This window comes from Dendropsophus ebraccatus, chromosome 13 (assembly GCF_027789765.1).
Source record: "Dendropsophus ebraccatus isolate aDenEbr1 chromosome 13, aDenEbr1.pat, whole genome shotgun sequence".
In the NCBI taxonomy this organism is placed as follows: domain Eukaryota; kingdom Metazoa; phylum Chordata; class Amphibia; order Anura; family Hylidae; genus Dendropsophus; species Dendropsophus ebraccatus.
The window spans coordinates 54,065,337-54,091,074 of NC_091466.1; the positions used below are offsets into that span (position 1 = coordinate 54,065,337).

Below are 25,738 nucleotides of genomic sequence, written 5' to 3' on the forward strand. Positions count from 1 at the left end.
GCATCTGATCACTGTATAAATAGCGTACTGTATGTAGTATTGTAATGTATTGCTGAGTAACATAATCCTGTATTTTACCATATTATATAATGTAACTGCAGCCTGTAGTAATTGCATCTATTTCATTGAAGGTTCAGTAACAGATAAGCCCTCAAACCAGGGTAATGCCGGCCGGAAAGGTAAGTAAAGTCTCAAGATGTCCTGTGGATTGTGCTAATCCACAGTGCTATTTATCTATCAGGGGCGGACAGAAATTGTTTGGGCCCATGGGCAAAGAGATTTAGGTCCTCTTTATCACACATTTTTCTTTACTTTTTTTTTAATGAAAATTTATGGGGGGAAAAAAACTTTCACAATTTATTATTTATTACTGGTCCACTGCCACCTCAGTCTATTGTGAGGACTGTGACTTATCAGATCATATGGTCACCTACCCCCAATAGTTGCTATAGGGCAGGGGTAGGGAACCTTGGTTCCCCAGCTGCTGCAAACCTACAACTCCCATCAGGCCTGGACAGCCAAAGCTAAAGCTTTGGCTGTCCAGGCCTGATGGGAGTTGTAGTTTTGCAACAGCTGGAGAGCCAAGGTTCCCTACCCCTGCTATAAGGCATCACTGTGTGCTACATTCTGGTACCTTACATTTTTGCATGATGCATAAAAGTGTACCTGCCATGACAATTTTTTTTTATGTTTTAAAAACTAAATTTTTTTAATCTGTCAGGGTCTGAGTGTTACTGCACACTATCTCAGTGTTACTGCTCTGTGTCTGTGTGAGATGACTTTATAGATTTTATGAGGCCATCATGGTCATGATATATGGGCGCTAAGCACAGAATTCTCTTGGTTTGTTCTACTCTTCTCTATGACAAATAAAAATCAAAAGTTTTTTTTCTCTTGACAGTGCCCATATAAGGAATTTTGGCAGTAATTATATTACAGACATTTTTTTAGATATATTTTATGGTCAAGGTCCTATAAATAAATAAAAAATATATATCCATCCATCCATGGTCCAGCTAGTCTGCCATTTTAGTTTTTCCCTTCTTATGATCTTAGGATAGATATACGTTTATACCAGGCAGGTTTACATTCTTTTATTGTAGATTTACCAACCACATCTGCTGGAAGTTTGATCCAAGCATCTACTACTCTTTCAGTAAAGTAATATTTTCTTTTCTATTATGTTGCTTCTGATTTTCCCCCCAAATAACCTCTCACTTCTTCTCTTGTTCTTGAGTTAAATTTTTTTCTAAAAACATTTCCCTCCTGAACCTTATTTAGTCCTTTATCATATTTAAAGGTTACCATTTTGTCCCCCTTTTTTCCTTTCCTCCAGACTATATAGATTTAAAAAGTCTTTCCTGATATGTTTTATGCCTCACACCCCCTACCATTTTTGTAGCCAGTCTTTGGACCCGTTTAAATGTAAAATTACCCCCAATCCCATCTTGGGTCATAAGCACCATCTATAACCGAATCATAGAAATTTATGTGCCACATCTCCCCGCCCCTAGCGCCACTTAGCCCCACCCTTATCCGTGCCGTCATCGCCGCATAGGCCCCACCCTTTCAGCAGCCATTGGAAGGGCCAACCTAAAGCTCTAGGCCCCACCCCCCTAGATTGTCCCACACCAATGGCCGCTGAGGGGACGGGGCCTATGCGGTGATGACGTCACAGATGGGGCGTGGCTAAGTGGTGATAGGGGCGGAGCGATGTGGCACAAAGGCCGAGAGGCCCCGCCCACATATACCAATCCACAGGTGATAAAAACAACTTTTTACCAGAACAAGCACCCTGAGGTATAATATAAAATAAGTAATGAAAGCTGTAACATTTACCCTTTACACCTATGGAGAGCAGTCACAATGCAAATAGGGGGTGACAGTTTCACTTTAAGCTGGTTGAAAAAAAGAGACAAAACACATGAAGTCTGACCAGTACAGAGAGTCACAGCTCAATGTGTCCATCAATCACATGACTGCCTTCTCTGTGAGCGCTCAGATGACCTGGGAGACACAGGACTTCCTGTTTTCTGACTGTTTGAGAAAAGGCAGGCAGTAAACAGGAAGTGACTTGTTTTCCATGATAACTAAAAAAAAAAATTAATGTATATTGCAAACTTGCTTTATATCACATGTACTGATTATTTAGATTTTGAAAGTTATAACAACAGGTACACTTTAAGTCCCCTTTGAATACCAATCTATTAAAAATTTTAAAAACAACCACACTGGCTTTCAGTGTGTAATATTATTCCAAAATCAGACAATGGAACACAAAAGGAACAGATTGTTTAGCATTAGGTGGCATCTATTTCAAGCAACCACAGTTGAGGAACGATTTACACCATCTACATGAAAAAACTGCATATACAAGTTAGGGTCTAAAATAGTACTGTCCTATCTGAATTTGCAACTAAAAGTATACTACCGTAGTTAAATGTGTGCGAATGTGCACTGGGTGATGCTGCCATAGATAAGCATAGTGACTGTATTTTTTATCATGTTGTTAAAGCGACTCTGTACCCAGAATCTGACCCCCCCAAACCGCTTGTACCTTCGGATAGCTGTTTTTAATCCAAGATCTGTCCTGTGATCCGTTCGGCAGGCAATGCAGTTATTGTCCTAAAAAACAACTTTTAAGCTTGCAGCCGGTGCCAAACAGGAGTATCTGTGCCCTAACTTTGCACCACCCCTCCGTCCCTCCTCCCCACCCTCCTCATCATTAGGAATGCTCCAGGCAGATTGCCTCCCATTCCCCACCTGTGTCAGCATGGCACATGGGCTGGATCGTTAAGCACCTGTGCAGTGTTCAGCATGAAAAATATGTTCCAGTGGCATTCCTAATGATGAAGAGGGTGGGGAGGAGGGACGGAGGGGTGGTGCAAAGTTAGGGCACAGATACTCCCGTTTGGCACGGGCTGCAAGTGTAAAAGTTGTTTTTTAGGACAATAACTGCATCACCTGCCGAAAGGACAGATCTTGGATTAAAAGCAGCTGACTCTACAAGCGGTTTGGGGGGGGTCAGATTCTGGGTACAGAGTCACTTTAAGCTCTATATACAGCTGCCTGCATGCTCCCCAATAAGAGTTGTCAGGTATTTCTGTAATTACTTACTGCACTGCTACCAGACACAGTTTTACTTACTCCAGCTGCTGCCCAGCGTGTGAAACAGGATCCCCGCTGAGACAAGATTGGCAGTGGGAGAGCCAGGGAGCAGTGGAGATGTGAAATGTATGTGATATATGTCTCAGCATCTGAGCGACAGGCAATACATTAGTGAATGATAGAAAGTGCTGCAAGTAAATACATTGCTTAGATTTTCTTTTTAAAGCCCCTTCAACAAGGATCATTGTAAAAGGTGAAAATCAGCCTTTTCTATTTGCTGTTTTGGTTGCTTATAGTTTATAATCTAAATTAATCTTAGTAGAAATCAGTTTTTGGGCTTTGAGTTTGTGCTATACTTTGCTTAGTGTTAGAGACATCTACTTAGCAACAAATCAAACAGTAAAACACAGGGGAAATGGAGGGACCCAAAGGCTGTGTATGTGAAATCAACAGGAAGCATGAGGATTTCTGACTCCAATACATTCCACTAGATACTGTAGCTAAACTGAAGCCATTCAATATAGCTCGGCTCTAAAGTAGCAGAGATAAAAGGCAACCAACCAACCATGATGGAAGAAAATAATCACCAGGTAAGCATCAATGGCCGAGTCTTATGTATACAGCATATTTTCAAAGACTACTTGATGATACTTGTTACTATCCAATAACTCTATTTTTTGTAAGGCAGGTTGCAAAATTGAAAGGTAAGTGACCCCAAAATGTTAAGAACAGCTAAAATAAACCAAGCTGTTGGAATTTACAGAGTATTCACCCTTGTATTAGCAGGGGACCAGGCAGGATTGGTCCAAAAAAAGTTTGAATGTCATTGTCATTTACGAAAACTTTTGACACGTTTTGACGAGTGAAAAGTTTTTGTAAGTGACAGCTACATGTTAAAGGGATGTTAAAGGCCTGGTATGTTGCTATAAGCAATCTCTGTACTCATCTGTAGCAACATCTGTACTCATACACTGATCTTAGTAAATCTGATGGGACCTACTACTGCCACATGGCCGGCACAGAATTACACCTGCTCCAGAGTAGGTTTAGATTTCTGCCAAGGCTTATGCCTGTTTCTAGACGTAAACCATGATAAATTAGTTAGCCTTTTCCATGGTGTACATTGATAAATGTTCCCTCATTGTGTACTGGCCTCAGCTTCTTCTATGTAGTAATGCAGTTGGAGCTGGGTTGTATTGTTTAGGAAACGGACAGCATGACTGCTATGGTCCCCATACACCTTAGACTATGGTCCGCTGTACATTCCTCTGTTGAACGACCACCAGGGGCGGATTAACTTTACCATAGGCCTTGGGCTGTTCACCAAGCCTGGGCCCCCCCACACCACTGTAACTATGGCAGCACTAGCCTGGCGTTCATAGTACAGGACAGATAATGTCATGATGTCCTGATTTGTGCAAAATTGCCATTAAAAAACAGTGATTTTTTGCAAATCATGGCGGAAGTGTAGCCAGGAAACAGTACGCCACTGAAAGTATTTTTGGGTGGTCATGGGCCCCCAAGGAGCTCAGGGCCCCGGGCTACCGCCCGAAACGCCTCTGTTATAGTCCACTACTGACGACCACCGACAGATGATGTCGGTGGTGATAGAGGTCGAGCGTGATGAAAAATTACTGTCTATCCCCTTTGTTCAGGTAGAGATAAGCCGCAGCAAGAGCTTTCTCGCTCGAGGCTTACCCCATAGAGAATACAGGAACACTCGACCATGCTGAACGTTCCTGTGTATGAGGAGGGCAGGCGGTGGAAAGAGAGATAACAATCGTTCGACTGTCAGTTATTGAGTGTGTATAAAGTTTTTTTTTTTATGTTCACTTTATTTTTCATTTTTCAAAAAAAGAAACAAAAAAAAGATAACAAATCAATTATCAATCACTACAATTCATATAAAATATTGTTAATGTTTACAAGTATTAACATCATCCCTTATTAAAAATTTCAACCCAAATTCACTATTTCCCATCCCCTCCTAATCTGCCCTAAAAAAAAAAAAAAAAAAAAAAGAATTCACACAATTATTAGCTTAATATTGCCCCATATTTTGCCATTTCTCATATTTGTCGCTACAAGAGAGCCACATTCTAAATGTTGGTACAAAAGGTGTCATCCAATTTCGAACTATTAACAGCCTTGCATAAAACAAACTTCTAATAATCTTATTTTTTACTCTCCTCCCCTTTTTAATCCCGGTAGTATCGCCCAATATTGCCCACTCCGGCGACGGCTCCAAAACATAATTCACATCCTTTGAAATTTGAGATATTACTTGCTCCCAAAATTGATTTAAAGCATCACAGGTCCATAGCATATGTGTGAAGCCAGCTCCCATTACTCCACATCTCGGGCATTTATCGTCACTTCTTCTCTTTATTTTATATAGAAATGAGGGGGTGTAATATATGCGATTAATAAGATTAAATTGAATTATTCTATGGTCTGCTGACTTTGATACAGTCTTGGTGTTACGTATTATATCTAACCATTGATCATCCTCTAACCTATTTCTCCATGCCATTTTTCCCTATATCTAAAACCTTCCTCCCCATCATTAATTAAATACCCATATACCGTTTTAAGCGCTTTTTTTTAATTAAATTTGTTCTTAACTTCTCCACCAAGATATGTGTACTTGAGAAAACCTTACCCTTCTTGCGCTGAGTGGTCATTAAGGCGTCTTTTAATCTATAGTAATCAAACCAACTTCGTTGTTCCAGATTAAATTCCAACTTAACCTCTTCCCAGGATTTGACTCCCTCTTTTCCTCTCCTAATATCCTCTACAATATTTATCCCTGCTGTCTGTAATGAATTCAACCTCCCTATTTTTATCACTTCTGGAAGATTACAATTACCCCAAATGGGCGCTAAATCCAGAACCCCTTCCAACTTCAGACACTTTTTTAACTCGACCCACGTTTTGGCAAGAGCCTTTATCATTATCATTTCCGGAGACACCCTCTCCTCTAACCAACCTGATTCTAACATCTGTAAAATACCCATTTGTTCGTACCAATTTTCCCCTTCTATACATTTTAAGAGCTGATTATGCTCTGACCTAATAAGCCAATGCCAAAAAATACTTTTTTATATCTGGAATCCCTATACCACCCTTTCCCCAAGGGGGACAGAGCCTCTCTAGTTTTAACCTTACCCTCCTTCTTCCCCAAATAAGAGCATTAAAGATCACCCTTATCCTCCTCACATCTTTGTCTTCTAACCAGATAGGAGCCGCCGCAAACAGATATAGCAGCCTTGGGAGAACCACGGATTTCAGCAAAATAACCCTATCAGCTCTAGAAAGAGGCAATCGCTGCCAGATAGCAATCTTTTTCTCCATAAGGTTTATCGCCTTTTTTATATTTAAATCATTAAAATGTTCAATATTTCTAGATATTTGTATCCCTAAATAACGCAAACTCTCATCTTTCCCAAGTACATGTAACGAGCCCAGTGACATCACAAAATCATAATTCAAAGGCATCAACACAGATTTTTTCCAATTGATTGAAAGACCGGAGTACCCCCCGAACTCCTCAATAAGAGTAATAATCCTCGGGACTGCCTCTACAGGGTTCTTTAGGAACAATAGCAGGTCGTCCGCATATAATGAAATCCTGTCCCCTCCACCCCTCGCCCCAAAGCCTTCTATAACTGCATCAGATCTTATCTTAATGGCTAATGGCTCAATCCCTAGGGCGAAGAGCAGAGGGGAGAGGGGACAACCCTGCCGAGTTCCCCTACTAAGCTTAAAGGAACTTGACAAAACACCATTTACACTTACTACTGCTCTTGGATCTTTATATAACAGCTTCACCATGTTTATAAACTTATCTCCAATCCCAAATCTTCTCATTGTTTCCCATAAATAGTCCCACTCCACCCTGTCAAACGCCTTGACCGCGTCCAAAGACAGGATGGAGTGGGACCCCCGCACACTAACTGACTGCATGTTCTCATATACCCGTCTTATGTTGAACCTGAACATACTACCCGGTACAAACCCAGTTTGATCCTCATGAACTAGGGTTCCAATTACTCTTCCAAGCCTCAAAGCCAATACCTTTGCATATAGCTTTGCATCGGCGTTGAGGAGGGAAATGATTCTAGAATCTAAATGATTCTAACTCTAATAAATCCTTATCAGGTTTGGGTATTAGACTTATAACAGCTTCCCCCATAGAAACCGGTAACTCCCCCACTTCAATGGATTTTGTTATGATTTTATATAACCCTGACACCAATACATCCCTGTGTGCTTTAAACATCTCATATGGAATACTGTCCCCACCAGGAGACAAGCCCCCCTTTACTCCGTCCAGGGCCCCATATAATTCTTCTATTACTATCGGAGCATCTAACTTCTCTCTTCAATCCTCTTTTAACTGTGGAAACTCTATACCCTCCAAAAATACTTGTAGACTTTCTAAACTTTTTTTATTCTCAGATGTATGTAAAGTACTGAAATAATCTCCAAACTCCTTGGCGATCTGCAATGGCTGATTCCTAATTAGTGCCATCAAACTCTTATTTGGTTTACCTGCACCCAGAAATCTCCTCTCCTTCGTAAAGGATAGTTGATTTCTGGCTTTTTCAAGAAGAAACGACTCTAACTCACCTTGTGCATTTTTTAACCTATCTTCCCACTCCACCGTGCGACTATTTTTAAACTCTAATTCCATATTACTAACCTGTTCCCTTAACTTCTTCTCCTCTTCCGTGAAACCCTTTTTCATTTAACATATAATTCCAAAATATTTCCCTTTAATAAGTAATTTCATTGTCTCCCATACTGTGAATTCTGAAGCTGACCGCCAATTTATCTCCCATAAGTCTTTAAATTCTTTATCTATCCCCTCCTTATCTTTAATTAAAGTTAACCAATGTGCATTAATTCAAATCTGTCTAGGTGTTCCATCTATCCTATTCCCAAACTCCACTAATATAGGTGCATGATCCGATATACATCTACTCAAGTGCTCCACTCTATATATTTTTTTGTGCCATTAAGCCATTACAGATCGCCAAGTCGATCCTAGACATTGTCCCTGCAGATTTATTCCAACATGTAAATTCAGATTTTCCTGGGTTTCTTTCCCTCCAAATATCTATCAATTCTAGTTCTCTTATTAGCCTATAAAGGGGTGTATTCCCCCTTTCACCATCCCATGTTCCCTTCCGAAGTCTGTCCAAGTTCTCATTTAACACCATATTAAAGTCATCCATCACCAGGGTCGGGCAATCCTCTTTCGTCTTGCAATATTAAAATAACTTTTCCAAAACTAGTGGTTTAAACGGGGGTGGTATGTAAATAAAAGCTAAAATATAAATTATACCTTCTACTTTACAGTGAAGGAACACATAACGCCCCTCTGGGTGGATTTTTTGTTCTAACAGAGTCCAATCCATCTTACGATGTATCAATACCGATACTCCCCTAGCATAGTTAGAATAAACCACATGCTGCCACAGCTATCTGGTCTGCGTGGATGATGTTCATGGATACGCCTACTTATCTCACACATTCTACCTCTTAATCGTGACCACCGCGAATATTATGGCGACGGTCTTGCCCTGTGCTCTCGCTGTTGGCTTCCCCTCCTCTCCTTGTCCGGGGCTGTGCTGGCTCTCCTCCTCTTCTTCTCCCTTCTATTCCGCTCTTTTCTTTGTTGGTTTAATCTATGTTTATTACTCTTCAGTGACCCTTCAGCAACTATATCAAGGTCTGCTACCAAGCCCTAATGTTGAATTGCACTGTTATATGTTTAGTACTATGCTCCATCTAGTTGGGCTGCCTAAGCTGGCCGGGTATTATTAACCTGATAGATATTATGCTACTGGAGATTTTCTGCAACATGCTTATGACCATGTTATTTATGCGGTTATCTGTGGCTCTGCTCACGGTGATATAATCCTGTATGTTGCCTCCCCCTCTTCCTTTCTGTATCCCCATTTAACCTTTCAATAAACACATTTGAATAAATAAAAAAAAAAAAAAAAAGAATAAACCACATGGTACTGATATGCACACCACAATTTACTCAAAACCTTGGTGTTATCCTCCACCAGGTGTGTCTCCGTTAAGCAGACAATTGCCGGGAAAAAAACTTTCAAATAGTTAAACATCGCAACCCTCTTCACCCTATCTGACAGTCCCCTAATATTCCATATGATAACCCTTACCATTACGATTTCTATATCTTATTCTTGAGACTTGAAACACCTGGGAGCAACAATCAGAAAAAAAGAGGAAGAAAAAAAAAAAAAAGCCAGATTACCCCTTCCCACTTCTCCCTCCCCTGCACCCTCCCCCCTCCCATACCCCCTACCCAATGAGCCATTCTGGTGGTTCCTGCGTTTCTTTCCCCTCCATCACCTCCCTTATAACTAGATCTTGACTTTCCTCATTGTTCCCCTTAAGCGATAGTCGTCCCTTGTTAGGCATTGACGGTGAACCAAACAGTTTATCCAGTTTCCCTACTACTTTCTGTTCTTTACCTTCCTTGGCTGGGCTTCCCCCTTTTGCATTTTTGGCAGCCTTTTTCATTCTCTTTACTTTTTCCTATCTCTTACCTCTTCCTTTAACCAGTCCTACGCAAATAACCAACCCTCCAACTACAACCAGGCACTACTAAACAGTGTTACCGTTATAATATATCACATCAATTGGTATACAACGATATATCATTCACAAGATTATCACAAAGTATTCCTTTCTCAATCCTCTGTGATCTTCCTGTTAAAAAAAAAAGAGAGTCACGAAGCAACCACCCAGAACACTCAGGGAGGGCAATTTATGTCAGATTTTTTTTATATCGCAGTCTTCAAATGCTTAGTATGTTTAGTATGCTTAGCAAGGTAGTAGAATCCACTCTGCCTTTACAGCGAATGTTCCTTTGCTCAGAAATCTTGTGTTAGTTATTAAATTCCGCAAAGCAAGTTGTTAAAGTTAATCTTAACTCAAATAAGTTAGTCTGGTTATTCTCTTTACATAACCCAGTCACTCGAGGCCAGAAAGATGGTTAGTAGGTTCCATACAATGATTTACAAAAAATAAATCCTCCCTTCTAGCGATTAGTAGAGAAACCACTCATATATAGGAGGACTACACCTTTAACGATCAGTGCTTGCGCTTTACAGAGACTTTGGGCAAAGTTCAATCAGTCATGTATACATCTTAATCTTCCCAAGGAAAGAAAGAGAGTACCTTCAAGGAAAAAATTAATTCCAGGGTTATAACACTGTTACCCTCCTGTGGGCCGTTGCCCTGCCGCTTGGACGCTCTCCACAGTTCTCTGCAACCACGCTGCTGAGTGATCCGCTCTCCCCTTCGGGCTTCTGTATCGGGACCAGCCGTCTTTAATACATCGGCACTGCAGGTTCCTCCACGCAAACTCCAATCAATCGCCGCCGTCCACCGCTCTCACTAGTGCCGGCCGCGGCCAACTGAAGCCAACCACACCTGTGCCTTTCTCCCTCGCAGCGCCTGTCTTGTCTCGTACGCTGTAAGCGACTGGACCACCGTCCCACCTATATCGCTTCGGGGCAGCGTTTCACCCCTACGTCCTCAGCGAGCTGCACGAGACACAACTTTTCAACTTCGGCTGTTTCCCGGACCCTCTGCTCCCCTCCCCGCTCGCGGTTACGTCCTCCACTACCACAAGAAGACGCCCCACCTCGCGGTCCGTAACCTCCGCCTCAGTTGCACTGGGGAACTTCACCGCAACAAAAAACAGAAAGCCTCCAACGTACGGCTTTAAAGGTTAATTGACCCACATAGGATCTCCACACTCCATACACAGCAGGATAGGGTTTGCATGCACCACGGTCCTGCTAACCAGCGTGACGCTCACTCACGCCTCATGCTCCTCCCTGTGTATAAAGGGTGTATAAACTTTATAACTTTATAGTTTATGCCCGTAGAGAAAGTTTATACCATTTTTAGAAACCTATGACTGTTGGGTATTATTGCATGGTGGCAGCTTATGGGTCTTAAATCTGCTGACAGGTTCCCTTTAATGACTGGAAGTGAGCATCATATCATCACCTCATATTCTGGGAAACTGATTTGGTCATGTACATTCCATTGGTGTCCAACCTCCGGCAGTTTGATGAATGTTTGCCACGTTTCCCTGAGATTTCCTATCCCAAAAAAGGACTTGGAATAAAGCTACAGTATTACTGTAAGACATAGGAAACGTCAAGACATTAATGGGGGAGATTTATCAAACATGGTGTAAAGTGAAACTGGCTCAGTTGCCCCGAGCAACCAATCAGATTCCACCTTTCATTCCTCACAGACTCTTTGGAAAATGAAAAGTGGAATCTGATTGGTTGCTAGGGGCTACTGAGACAATTTTACTTTACACCAAGTTTGATAAATCTCCCCCATTGTGTTAGTAATTGACAACATTAGATATAAAAAGTGCAGTGCAAAAGACCTGTGGAACCCATGCCGATAAGTCAGAGATGTTTCGGCAATATGAGTGTGACCTATACAATAATAGACAGGTGATTTAATGTTATGTTCGGTTGGTTGGCATATATAATGCTGCCTTCTCTTGAATATTGTGAATTTCAAGCATTTAAGATGACCTACTACTGTAAATATATATATATATATATATATATATATATATATTTAATTTTTTTAAAGAGAATCTGTCACTAGATTTAGGCTGCCTTAAATAAGGACAGCGTAAACTAGTGACAGAAATGCTGAACAGATCGATGTATTACTTGAATAATTCTGTTCAGCTGTTCTCCTAATATGCAGGACAATAGGATTCTTGCCACACCCCTCCCCCCATCCACCAACTGCTGATTGACAGCTGCCTGCCTATACACAACATGGATTGATAACTGCCAAATCAGCAGCTAGCAGGCAGAGTTTTCTGCTTCTCATGAATATCCAGGACTACTGTGCTCACACATAATGGAGACGACTATTTATTGTCCATATTATTCAGGAGGATATCTTTGGATCATCTGCACAGAACAATGTAAGTGATACATCATTCTGTTCTGCTTCTCGGTCACTAGTTTATGCTACTCTTACATAGGACACCATAAACCTGCTGACAGATTAGGAGTAGAGATGAGCGAACCGGGTTCGGGTTCGAGTCAATCCGAACCCGAATGATCGGTATTTGATTAGCGGGGGCTGCTGAAGTTGGATAAAGCTCTAAGGTTGTCTGGAAAACATGGATACAGCCAATGACTATATCCATAAATTCCACATAGCCTTAGGGCTTTATCCAACTTCAGCAGCCACCGCTAATCAAATGCTGAAAGTTCGGGTCGACTCGAGCATGCTCGGGGTTCGCTCATCTCTAATTAGGAGCCAAGAAGGTGTTGCAGGGAATCTGTGGGAGGACTCAAGGTAGGTAAGTAAAGCGTTTTTTTTTTTTTTTTCTTCATTTATACGGCCCCAACAATATAGAAAGTTAAAAAAAAACTGCAGAATAACCAATAAAGTTTTGTCAGGCAAATTGTATAAGATCTGATTTGAATGGGATGACTGCAGTACCAGGAATCGACACTTCTAAATGTACATAGCTATACGGAAGAGAGATCACCGATCTCGGGGAGACCAGCCAAAGATAACAATATCGTCTGCCAGCTAAAGCGCTCAATACAGTGAAATCCTAGGTGTACGGAGCTGTATCTAAAAGGAACTGAAGAGGCCACAGCATTTGCATACAGTCAGCTGACTCTTGGGATTGCCAGGAGTTGGGCCTCCATCGATCAAACTAGCCAATCAATAAAAAAAAAAGTCCTAGAAAACCTTAAGAGAGTCAACATTAATGTGCAAGCTACAACCTACCAGTCACTACAGGCACTTTTACTCCATTAAAGTGATGGTAACTCCACTAGCAGACTTTTACTAGCCAGAGGCTGCGTCCAAGACAAACTTTGGCATCATGTTTCCGTGTATTAAAAGGCAAGAATAAACACAGAGAATAAATATCACATACTCCATTGCAGACGATCACTAAACAAATATTTTCAAGAGCAAATTTTGGAATATGAAGAGCGCCGTAAGAGTTAGAGAAAAAAAATACCTCCGATTTTATTGTTACATTTTATAACTAGCAATAATCATTATATAGGGCCAACATATTTTGCAGCATTTTGAAGGTGACAGACCATGATGACCTTCTCCCCTAAAGGTGCCCCTATATTTTTACCTTAAGTCAGTCCAACCAACTGTATAAAGTGTATTGTGGCGAGTCCTAACCTTACCCAAAGCACCTTAAGAGCTAGTCCAGTTAGGCCACATATCCTTAGGGTCAGGTTACAAGGCCAGATGACTAGTGTAGGCGAGCGCCAAAGTTGCGAAATCTGTTGTCAAGTACGAGAAGGCTAAAAAGGGAGCAAATGCAGGGACCTAAACCCCTAAACAACTGTCGACTAAATGATTGCTATATCACCTCTTCTCCCCATTCACAGTGGTCACCGTTGAGCGTTCCTGTGTTCTCTATGGTGAGAGGGAGAGTAAGCTGCAGTCAAGACAGCTCCAGGGACCGGGCAGTGAAATTCCATCATGCTCAACCACTATGTCATCCGACATCTTTAGGTGGAGACTTAGGAGGCCCTCATACACTTTATACTGACATCACTATGTGGACCTTAAAGCGACTCTGTACCCACAATCTAACCCCCCCAAACCACTTGTACCTTCGAATAGCTGCTTTTAATCCAAGATCTGTCCTGTGGTTCGTTTGGCAGGTGATGCGGTTATTGTCCTAAAAAACAACTTTTAAATTTACAGCCCCGTACCCTACGACCGTGGCTTAGAACATCTGTGCCCTAACTTTGCATCACCCCTCCGTCCCTCCTCCCCACCCTCTTCATCATTAGGAATGCCACTGGAACATTTTCTCCATGCGGAACATTTGTACAGATGTCTTAACGATCCAGCCCATGTGCCGGGCTGACACGGCTGAGGAATAGCAGGCAATCTGCCTGGAGCAATCCTAATGATGAGGAGGGCAGGGAGGAGGGACAGAGAGGGTGTGCCAGCCTAATGCATACTCAATCTAGGCCACACCCGTAGGGCACGGGGCTGCCAGTTTAAAAGTTGTTTTTTTTTAGGACAATAACTGCATCACCTGCCGAACGAACCCCAGGACAGATCTTGGATTAAAAACAGCTATCTGAAGGTACAAGTGGTTTGGGGGGGGGGGGGGGCAGATTGGGGGTCCAGAGTCGCTTTAAAAGAGGCTCTGTCAGTAGGTTTCTGCTGTCCTTTCTAAGGGTTGCATAAAGTAGTGACAAATAAACTAAACAGAATGATGTATGACTTATATTGTTCAGTGCAGCTGATTCAGAGATATCCTCCAGAATAACATGGACAACATGTAGTTCTCTCCATTATGTGCATGAGCCCAGTAGTCCTCTATATTTATGAGAAGCAGAAAACGCCGCTCACCAACTGCTGATTGGCAGTTATCTATCCATGCTGTGTATAGGCAGTCACCTGTCAATCAGCAGCTGGAGGGCGGAGAAGGGGTGTGGCAAGAATCCTATTCTCCTGCATATCAGGAGGACGGCTGAGAAAGTATGATTTAAGTAATACACTGATCTGTTCAGCATTTTTGTCACTAGTTTATGTTGCCCTCATTTGAGGCGGGATAAACCTAGTGACAGATTCCCTTTAAGGTTACAACTACTGCAGCTTAGGTTGAGGCAGGTTAGTTGTAGGGAAGGTTGCGAGAAGCCCAGCTTTAATATATTCCCCTGATATATGGGGCTATCAATCTGTGAATGATAGCATTAGCTGGAAAGTAAACGCACAGTGCACTCACAGTGTTATTGCTTTGCCAAGTAAAGCATTTAAATGCTTAATTTCCTAGAATTTCACACTCCTGATCAGCCTACTTTAAGGTGATTAGTGGACATATAATCCTATAACTCTTATGGTGTTAGGCAGTTGGCACTCAGGAAGTAAGAGGTTCCATGGCAATGTTTTGTTATATAATTTTTAGGATTTATTGTTTTTGAAAAATACATTCAGGTTGGAGCATAGAACAAGTTAAGACAGGGGGCGGGATCCTTAGCTCTCCAGCTTTATCTTTGGCTGTTCAGGCATGTTGGGAGTTGTAGTTTTGCAACAGCTGGAGGGCCGAATGTTCCCTATCCCGGAGTTAGGAGTTATCTAAGCTGCTGTAATATAATGATGATCATCATGACAGCACCTCTGATCTCTGTATTCATTTCCCTCACGTAGTTACATAGGTGTCATATACAGGGAATCAGTGTCCACAGTTTCTACCATCTGTTGTCAGAATAGTTCTATTGCCAAAGGAAACATTTTGAGGTTATAAAGTGGCTCACCCCTTTATGTGCCCCTTTTGGGGGCGGGGGCGCACATTCTTGTATTACATACAGTAGATGGTAATAATTTGGTAGAAATGCTACATTTTTGCTGGCAGGAAAAGTAGGGATGGCCATTGCTTCCCTAGCAACTTCAATAGACCTTATCTTTAGGAGACAACCCCTTTAAAATGGAACTCCAGTGAATATTTTTTTCTTCTTCAAATCAACTGGTGTCAGAAAGTTATATTGATTTGTAATTGACTTCTATTTAAACATTTTGTCTTCCAGTATTTATCAGCTGCTGTATGTCCTGAAGGAAGTGGTGTATTCTTTCCAGTCTGACATAGTGCTCTCTGCTACCACCTCTGTTGGTAACAGGAACGGTTTAGAGCAGGAGAGGTTTTCTATGAGGATTTGATACTGCTCTGGACAGTTCCTGTCTCGGACAGAGGTGGCAACAGAGAGCACTGGGTCAGACTGGAAAGAATACACCACTTCCTGCAGAACATACAGCAGCTGATAAGTACTGGAAGACTTTAGATTTTTAAATAGTAAATTACAAATCTATATAACTTTCTGACACCAGTTGATCTGAAAGACAAAAAAAATTTCAACAGGGGTTCCACTTTAAGAAACTGACTTTTGCTGAACATATACCAACATTGACTTCAGCAACCATCTAAGGTTTATAGGGCTTTCCTGACTCCTCTACAATAGAAGATAGGGGGGGGGGGCATGATTGATCCTTTGCTCTCACACTAACCTACAGAGGTGCCTGAGAGAAGATGGTCTATTACTCCTATTAAAGAGCACATGCACAGTTGACCATACTAATGCTGGGTTTACACGGAGCGATAAGTCGCCCAATCTATCGTTTAACGATTTTAAAGGAACAATTTGGTTTTTATAACTATCAGCGTTTAGATGAATAAATTGTTTGAAAAATCGTTCGAAAATTGGTAAGAAAAATCGTTATTGTGATAATTTTTAAGATCGCTTAAAGGAGACCTGTCACCCCCCGTGACGGGGTGACAGGCTCCTGACCCCCAGTTAGATCCCCTCATATGTACCTCATGCCGCCGAGTCCCGCTGCCGGAGCCGGTCCTGGGACAGAGATATCCCGGTCAGAAGCCGGCGCGCACGCTGTGGAGAGAGATCCGGCGTCCATAGAGAATGAATGGAGCCCTGCGCTTCTGACCAGGATATCTCCGTCCCGGGACTGGCTCCAGCAGCGGGACGAGGTAAGTATAAGGGGATCTAACTGGGGGTCGGGAGCCTGTCACCCCGGCACGGGGGGGGGGTGACAGGTCCTTTTTAAGCCCATCTTTCACATAGGGTGAATCTTTGAAAGACTGTTGCGAATTTTTAGCAAACGGCGAATGACGATTTGAGAACATGTTGAAAGATCAAAATGAACGATTTCTCGCTCGTCGCCTGATCATTTGCTGTTTACACGGAACGATTATCTCTCAAATGCGACCGTTATTGCGAAAATTCGAACAATAATCGTTCCATGTAAACGCAGCATTACAGTGCATGTATATGAGGGTAATTGGAAGAAATAGCTTTCGGCTAAAAGAGCATTCATCTAAGATATATGGCTGCCTCATGTATTTGTATAACTAATTGTATGCCAGTAGCATCAAGGTACCTTTAAGTATAGTTACTCTTTTTTATGGCCTGCCTAATCCTGCGGCGCCTAATTTTAGAATACCCCCTAAGCTTTGTATACTTTTGTATGGCTCTTGCCAGGCAGCAGTGCCAAGTGTAAGACCTCATCATTTACTTCATAGTTTAAATAGTGTGAAAGTGCTGGAGGTGTTCCTGTTTTGGGGAAAAAGTGACAGCCTGTGATTAATCATACAAAATCAGCATGATGGACACAGCTAATAGCGGCCATGTTATACGCTGACTTTAACCTGCTGCTAATTTGTAATACACTTTTTTTTTTTTATTGCCAAAAGTAATTTAGGGCAGAACTGCGTATTCCATAAATAAAAATGGATCATATAACTCTATAGTCACCAACAAAGCAACACTTTAAGGGGGAGGGGGTGTAAAGTGAAACTGGTTCAGTTGCCCCTAGCAACCAATCAGATTCCACTTTTCATTCCTCACAGACTCTTTAGAAAATGAAAGGTGGAATCTGATTGGTTGCTAGGGGCAACTGAGCCAGTTTCACTTTACACCATGTTGGATAAATCTCCCCCTAAGGGTATGCTTGTATTATGGATTTTACCATTCGGGGAAAAATTTCATAAAATGGGAAATAGGAAGCCTGTAACATGGGGGCTGGTTCCTTCCCCTTAAAAGGGTACTCCAGAAAAACTAACTGGTGCCAGAGATTTGTAATTTACTTCTATTAAAAAAATCTCAAGTACTCCAATACTTATAAGCTGGTGTATGTCCCGCAGGAAGTGGTATTCTTTTCAGTCTGGAGAGCAGGAGAGGTTTTCTATGTGGATTTGCTACTGCTCTGGACAGTTCCTGACACGGACAGAGGTGGCAACGGAGAGCACTGTGTCAGACTGGAAAGAATACACCACTTCCTGCAGGAAAGACTTAAAAAAAGTAAATTACAAATCTCTGACACCCTTTAAAGAATGAAGGCAATAGCAGACCAAATAAAAGTGTGAACTTGACTAAATACAATAAAAGTCAATGATGTTTGGTGACTGTCATTTTAAAGGCACTATAATCATAATAATTGGGTTGAGTACACACACACACACACAGTAGCACCTTTTCTTAAAGATTGCAACTAAACAAAAGAAGGAAAATCCAACAGTATTGTTTAGACGGGTAAAATTACTTTGGGTTTTTGTATTGAAATTTTTTGTAAGGGGTTATTCCAACGTTCCGTAAAAAAACACAGAACCTGCATACAGGTAAGTGTTGTAGTGCACTCTATATCAATATGATTTTATGAGCAGGTAAAGTGTTTAAATGTTTGCAGCACTATAATTACACAGCTGCGCAGCTATATCAGTACAGCCCTGTGAATATTTAAACGCTTACATCTCTCCTGGCATCATATTGATACATGACGCTGGGAGAGCTTTTAAGCCTCATTCACATGTCTAGTGTTTTTAAAAGACTGTGATTTTATTCCGCAAAATACAGGGTTGATTGCACTGGATGTACTGGGTTGGGGTCGGGAGGGGCTGGTGTTGTCTTGGGGCGGAGTGGGACAGATGAGAGAGACAGGAGCAGTGACAGGAGCAGGGGAGATGGTAGCGGGTGACAGAAGCGGTAAAAGAGACAGGAACAGTGACAGGAGTGAGGAGAGGCATCCGTGCCACAATCCGCACTATGACCTGTCCTTTTTTTACCCAGCACAGATGACGGCACGGATGGTATGAATGCCCACATAGAATTTAATGGGCCCTAAAATTGTCCGTGGTCACGGATCAGCAACCACGGCAATTTTACGGGACGTGTAAATAAGGCCTAACTCCACATCGCAGCTTCACACTCCATAACCTCTGTGGATTACGGAGCGTGGGAATAAGTTCTTAATTTTTTGTTCAAACCTGATTGGTGCGCAATATGCCAATTTTTATCACTTGGCCACGATTTTCCAAAGACATGTGCCAAATGAGCAAATCTTGTGGGGGGGGGGGGGGGGGGGAGAAATTGCATAAAATCCAAATAGCCAATGGCCCCGATTTTTTTTTTGTTGTTGCACGTCTGGAAAATTGTGGAGCACAGATTAACAGTTGTGCACAAACTATTGATCCATTACTATTTTAATTTTTGGTAGAAAACAAAAATACCAGAAAAATGATAAAATAATTAATTTAAATTTTTTTAAAAAATTTTCCTATGTACACTCCAATTATATCAGGATAAAAATAAATTTTAATTGCATATACACCTAATTACATATGTCAATCTATTTAGAAATATATTTGTAGTTAATGTAAGTATGCCAGCTCTTACAAAGGATGCAATCATCACTTTCCATCTCTCTGTATCCTCCAGTATAAGGAAAACCTTTTGCTCCAAGAGTGATACTATGAATTCTGTGTGCACAGAGACTTTTTGACATGATGCCATTGAAGGACCTGAGTGAGAAAGTCCTTTGTGTCCTATCAGAATACACATATTGTACACTCCATACAATTAAAGCCTCTATGGTGAACTCGGAGTCTTCTCTTTCTCACTCAGTTTGACTTGGATTCAGAAAGCTTGTGCACTTGTGTTTCTTCTAAGGTCCCATGCAAGAATAGTCAGAGCCAATGAATATTGTCCTTATGGCAGCACTTGCCTGAGCCACACAGTGAATTTGTCAATCAAGAATCAAAAAGGCAAACATAAGAGGCTTTCAATAGTGCCATTAGGGGTCGAGAGGGCTTCCCGCTGTCTCCCTCGCCCGGCTTTTAATCAGAAGAGGGGAAAAGAAGAATTGCTGTCACAATTAAGCACAGTCAGTGCATTGCACTCACAATCCTTAGAATTGGTCTCTTTTCTCCCCGACATGCACCTGCACTGTGTGTTAGAAAAAAAAAGGAAATACACTTGTGAGGGCTACAAAGCCCAGGGAATTGTCCCTTAAACCTCCTTATTGCATGCTAATTTCACATCTGTAAAGCTGGCAACCTTTGATGTCTTGGAAAGCCACACAAACAACAAAGCAACTGGGAAAAACACAGTCAGGAGAATTCATGCCACTTTATGTGCACCCGACAATATTGTACGTGGCTTTTCTCACGCTTTATATTTTCTGTTTGAAAACATGTAAATTTCAATACAATAACAGGGAAACCCTTGTGGATGCATATTGTGTCTGAACGCAAGGAAATTAAGCAACCAGTCACACTACATTATTTTTTTTTATTATTATTATTATATGCTCATGAAAAGTTAGAATTTCAGCTCTATGTTTTGGTGATGTGAATTAAAGCTGACACACTATACATTTTAAAGCGACTCTGTACCCACAATCTGCCCCCCCCCCCTTCCCATCCCCCAAACCACTTGTACCATCAGATAACTGCATCACATGCTGAACGGACCCCAGGAAAGCAGCTATGTGTGTCTGTGCCCTAGGCCTACACCGCCTCTTCTCACCATTAGGAATGCCCCAGGCAGGATTTCTCCTTATCACTTGTCTGCACATGTGCTGGATTGTTCAGGCCCATGTGCCGTGTTCAGACAAGTGATGATTAGGAAAAATCCTGCCTAGGGCATTCCTAATGGTGAAGAGAATGGGAGGAGGGACGGTGCAGGCTTAGGGCACTGTTCCCGTAGGCCACACCAATTTGATACAGGGCTGCAAATTTAAGGGTCCTATTCCACAAAGCAATTTTTCAACGATAAACGATCTCAAACAACCACTATGGCGAACAACCTGAAATCGTTCACCCAATTACACGGAACAATGATCGTTATGTATGATCATCCTTGCGATCGTCCTGTCATCACTACTGCATTCGTCGCTACTATGAAAGACTGAACAATGTCTTATTACACCAAACAATGCGCAAATGATTTCCAAATGATCAATGATAAAATAGGTCCAAATTCTATCAAGCAACCAACAATTTCTCCTCGGTAATTTAGTCGTCTGCTATTACACGAAATTATTATCATTCAATTACAAACGATCTACGGGGGGGGGGGCAGATTGTGAGTACAGAGTTACTATAAGTTACTGCTTATTTGTCGAATACTTTATCTTACAGTAACTCCAGGTAATAACCAAAAACTTAGAAAGATACTGTATTTGCGTAGCTGGCTCATTTTTGCCATAATTTTGTGCAAATTGTAGGAAAATATAGAGACATGTCTCAGCACTATTCAGGGGCCCACCAGTTGATTCATCCAACCCCTAGTGGGCCAGTCCAAACCTACATGTCAAGCCAAACGTATGGGAAGATTATTAGGGGTCGTTGTAAGGCGTACAAGCTATCTTGTATATGGCCAGTTGTATACATATGAGTTGGGAAATCTATGCTACAGAAACAGCCTCATTCAGATGTAAGGAATAGATTTGCTCTTGCTAAATTTTCTACAGTGACTTTGCCATGTGTGCACAAGCCTTCAGGCTAGATTCACACAAGCAGCTGGTCTATTGACCCAAACTGACAGCATCATAGTGATCTACAGTCTGGTGCCCTGCAGTCAAGTTAGGATAATACAGAGACAAAAATATGTTTATATTAGCTTGTGTGAATCCAGCCTTAAAGAAGCAGTTTGCAAAAAATTATTATTGGCCCCCCTGCTAGGCGCTGGCGCATATACTCACGGTGTCCCGCGGCGCCGTTCAAATCCGGAGCACGATCACGTCAACCTCTGCTGTGACTCCTCTTATGTGTCCTGTGATTTAACGCTGGAAGTCACGCTTTACAATGCATTCTCTATGGAAGCTGGTGACTTCCGGGGTTCAAACACAGGACACAGAGGAGGAGTCACAGCAGAGGCTGACTGAGTGCGCGCCGGATTTGAACGGCGCTGCAGGACCAGAACAAAGCCGCGCCACGGGAATCCGATCACCTGTGGTGAGTATGCGTGCCGGCGCCTAGCGGGGGGGGAGGTCAATTATAATTTTTTGTGAACTGCTTCTTTAACATTGATCCCCATTCACTAAGATAAAACTGGTATAGGCTCATGTTTCCCAGCCATAACTATGTTGGGAATGATTCTACTTGCATGACCCTTTTCACTGCCTGCATAGAAAGATGGAACGATTGTCTACACTCTTTATAGTACATATGAACTCTTATGTCCACACTACGGAATCCCAGTGGATCATCCGCCGCAGATTCCGCATCTCGCCCCCTCGCTGGTCCCAAAGGCTTCATTCTATGGTTTGCCACCATCCGCCCGAAAAATGTACCCGCACATTCTTTGGGCAGATGACAGAATCTGGCAAACTATAGAATGAAGCTTATGGGACCAGTAGAGATGCCAACGGCCACCAGCGGAGGCGAGCTGCGGAACCTGTGGCAGGTGATCCGCTGGCATTCCGTACTGTGCACATAGCCTTACTAGGAAGAGGGCCTATGTAACATCAAGCAGCTTAGCCTTGGTGCAGCTGTAACGTCCATAGTTACTACTTAAAGGTTATTAAATTTAGCTAGCCCTACACTATTTTAAGCAAGGATTCGAGAATCGCCTTATCATTTCTATGTCTCTTCCCTCTCTTGCAAAGGATCCCACATGACTTGAAATACACATTGTTAATTGAGCATTATGCCCGCCGGTTTTCAGCCAACTTGACCATTAATGAGGTGTGAAGTTCTGCTTTAAGTTTATTCTTTGTTCTTGTGTATTTAGGTTTTCTTTGTGCCGTGCCTTTGTTTTAGATCTACACTTTATTGTCATTAATTTTGCTGCGAGCCAACGAGTTCACCATTTGGCTTGTTACACCTCATTGTGTCCACTAATGAATGGTTTATTTGATCATTTGTCATTCATTGTCCAGAAGGTGGTCATGTGCGCCGGATTGTCAGCAAAGCCCTGTGAATTTATAGGTTACGTGTTTACACACAAATGTTTACTTTTCTTTATTACAATAAAATATAATTGGAGGGAAAAATGTAAGCAATATAAAGGGCTTTGATGAAAGATACAGTATATGACAACTGTTTAGAGTAATGGGGGGCATAATGGTGTCACGACCGAACAATAGGCCTCATGTTGTTGGCCATTTCAGATATCAACTTTTTTTTTTATATATATTTTCAGAGCAGGATTAAATATGAAGAAACCCCTCTCCCCCTTGCCCATTCCCCCCACCCCTCCCCTTCCTTATCCTATCCAATGTTGTCTGAAAACTCAATAAAAACATGTTTAAAAAAAATATGTAGAAACAATGTAACTGGTGATACAATGGAGTATAAACATGTTGTGTTACGATATTTAATTATAAGTAGTTAAATGGGTTGTGCCATAATGACAATTTATAACCCATCCATGGGATAGGTGATCAACTTTTAATTGAGAGGGGGGGCACCCAACTATTCACAAGAATGGGGGTTCTCTTTGAATGGAGTTAGTATGCATACTGCCGCTCCATTCAAACTCTGTGGATCTCCAAGGGTTGGAGACGGACTGCCTTATTCTTTCTGATATTATCACCTTATTGGTTTCTCTACATCTATTACGGTACATGTATTCTGCAATGGCCTACTGTCAGTTTAGGGTGCTGAAACAACTTACCCTTAAAAACCTTTATACTGCGTGTTTTTAGCTACAATTAGTGTTAAGTAGAAATGAGCAAATTTAAAGTAGGAATGAAACAAATTGCTTCCTTCCTACCGTTATTCTGCTCATCAGGCTGCAGGCTTTGAAGTCTGCTCCGCTCCCTGCTGCTCCTTCGTGGGCGCTGGGAAAAGATAAATCCCGTCCTGGGAAACTTCTCCCAGTTTCCCAGGACTGGATCCATCTTTTTTCCAGCACCTGGGGAGGAGCGGCACAGAGCGGAGCAGACTTTAAAGCCTGCAGCCTGATGAGCAGAATATAGATAGGAACTAAGCTATTTGCATCACTCCTACTGTAAATTTGGTCATCCCTAGTGTTGAGCAAACTTGGAAAACTATTCAGGTTCGCCAACATTCTCCAAACTCGAAGGCTCTGCATTCGAATCCTGGCGGCTTGAGAAGTTGGATGCCACAATAGGGAGTTGCGGAAAACATGGATATAGAGCGGCATCCAAGTTATCCAGCCACCAGGAGTCAAATGCTGAGCGTTTGAGCTTGGAGAACGGTGCCAAACCCGAACAGTTCGGCAAGTTTGGTCAACTCTAGCTACAATAACTTGCAAGTTGCACACAGAGAAGTCTTGATTTACTTGATTCCTTGAATTTATTACCAACATGAAAGAGAGAACATGAATAATGTGAATACTTTAACCTTACAGGGAATAGCAAGTAATCTGAGTGCCTGTATAGTGAACATGCTAGCTAATAAAAACCTGTAATTACCTGTATGTAGTGTAAAGGAGTGTGCCAATAGGGGAGCAGAGTAGCAAGTGTAATTTAAAGGGGTTATCCAGCGCTAGAAAAACATGGCCACTCTCTTCCAGAGACAGCCCCACTCTTGTCTCCGAATATTGTAGGGTTTGCAATTGAGCTCCATTCACTTAATGGAACTTACACCCAAACTGGAGACAAGAGCGTTGCTGCCTCTGAAAGAAAGTGGCCATGTTTTTCTAGCGCTGTTAAGCTAACATACAGGCTGCAGCTTCACTGTACCACATAGTGAAAAATTATTACCTTGTAAGTTCTCTGTGTGACTGGACGGACAAGCTGCTAGATAGTAAAATCCTGTAATTACAAGCAATGTATAGCAGTGTACTAACAGGGTAGCAAGTGCAATATGAGCTAATAGCCTTGTAGAAATAGTGACTGTGACCACACTGCAGCTTCACTGATAGTGACTCGGAGAAGAGATCTGCAATACAAATGAGCTTTGAAGGGAAAGGCTCCACAAAGGTACATTATATGAGGCTTTAAGAGTACTGTGCAGCTTTTGTATTAGACTACAGATATGCTGTTCTCTCTATAAGTACCACTTATATCAGTCATTTTAGGGCCCATATGGTTGCCCCACACAACCAAATACTTGGCCGCATCATATACTGCTGTGATAACAGAAGCCCAAGAGCCAACCTCAGAAATTGTTACGTTTAGGATTCAATTAATTTGATAGAAATCCTGGATTTTAGCTGACAACCTGAAGTTTACATTTACATGGAACAATTGAAGTTGCCTGGCTGTATTGTTATATTGCAGCATATAAGTTTTAACTTAAAGGCAATCTGTAAGCTCTATATGATGCTCTTTGCTGCAGCCATGGGCAGAGAGCAAATGAAACAAATCATACCTGTTTCTTAGATGATGGCTGTTTGTAAAGTTATAAATAATCAGTCAGTGCTAAGCTGCAGCATGCAGTCCTCCTACCCCTCCTCTTCCCTTATCCCACCCTGCATGATTGAAGTACAAGTTTCAGTGCTGGAAACCAAAGCCTGTGCATCCGTCATGCAGGGCAGAGAAGGGTTAAGAAGGGAGGAGGCGGTGTGTATGTTGCAGCTGGCCATAGACTCTATGAAACATGATTCTATAACGTAACTCTCAATGCCCATTTGTAAAGGGTCTAATTTTCATTTGTTTTCTATCAGCTATCTATGACTGTAGCTCTGAGCATGGTATATAGCTGACATATTGCCATTAGGAGGCGGGAGTGGTGCAGCAGATTGCATTATAGATATTTTTTTTGGTCATTTTACCGACCACATAAGTTTCAAATATTAAAACTACGCAAGTAAAATCTTTAGGACTTGGTGTGTCT

At 41.8% G+C, this 25,738-nt stretch overlaps 1 protein-coding gene across 3 annotated transcripts in view; it reads left to right on the forward strand.

Moving 5' to 3' along the window:
* The window catches only part of SMOC1 (SPARC related modular calcium binding 1), a 153,081-nt gene that overhangs the window by 77,723 nt on the left and 49,620 nt on the right, over nt 1-25,738 (forward strand). For all 3 annotated transcript variants that reach the window (XM_069951043.1, XM_069951045.1, XM_069951044.1), the window contains exon 5: nt 132-179. In XM_069951043.1, the coding sequence (XP_069807144.1) occupies nt 132-179 (48 nt within the window). The remainder of the gene's footprint in view (nt 1-131; nt 180-25,738) is intronic.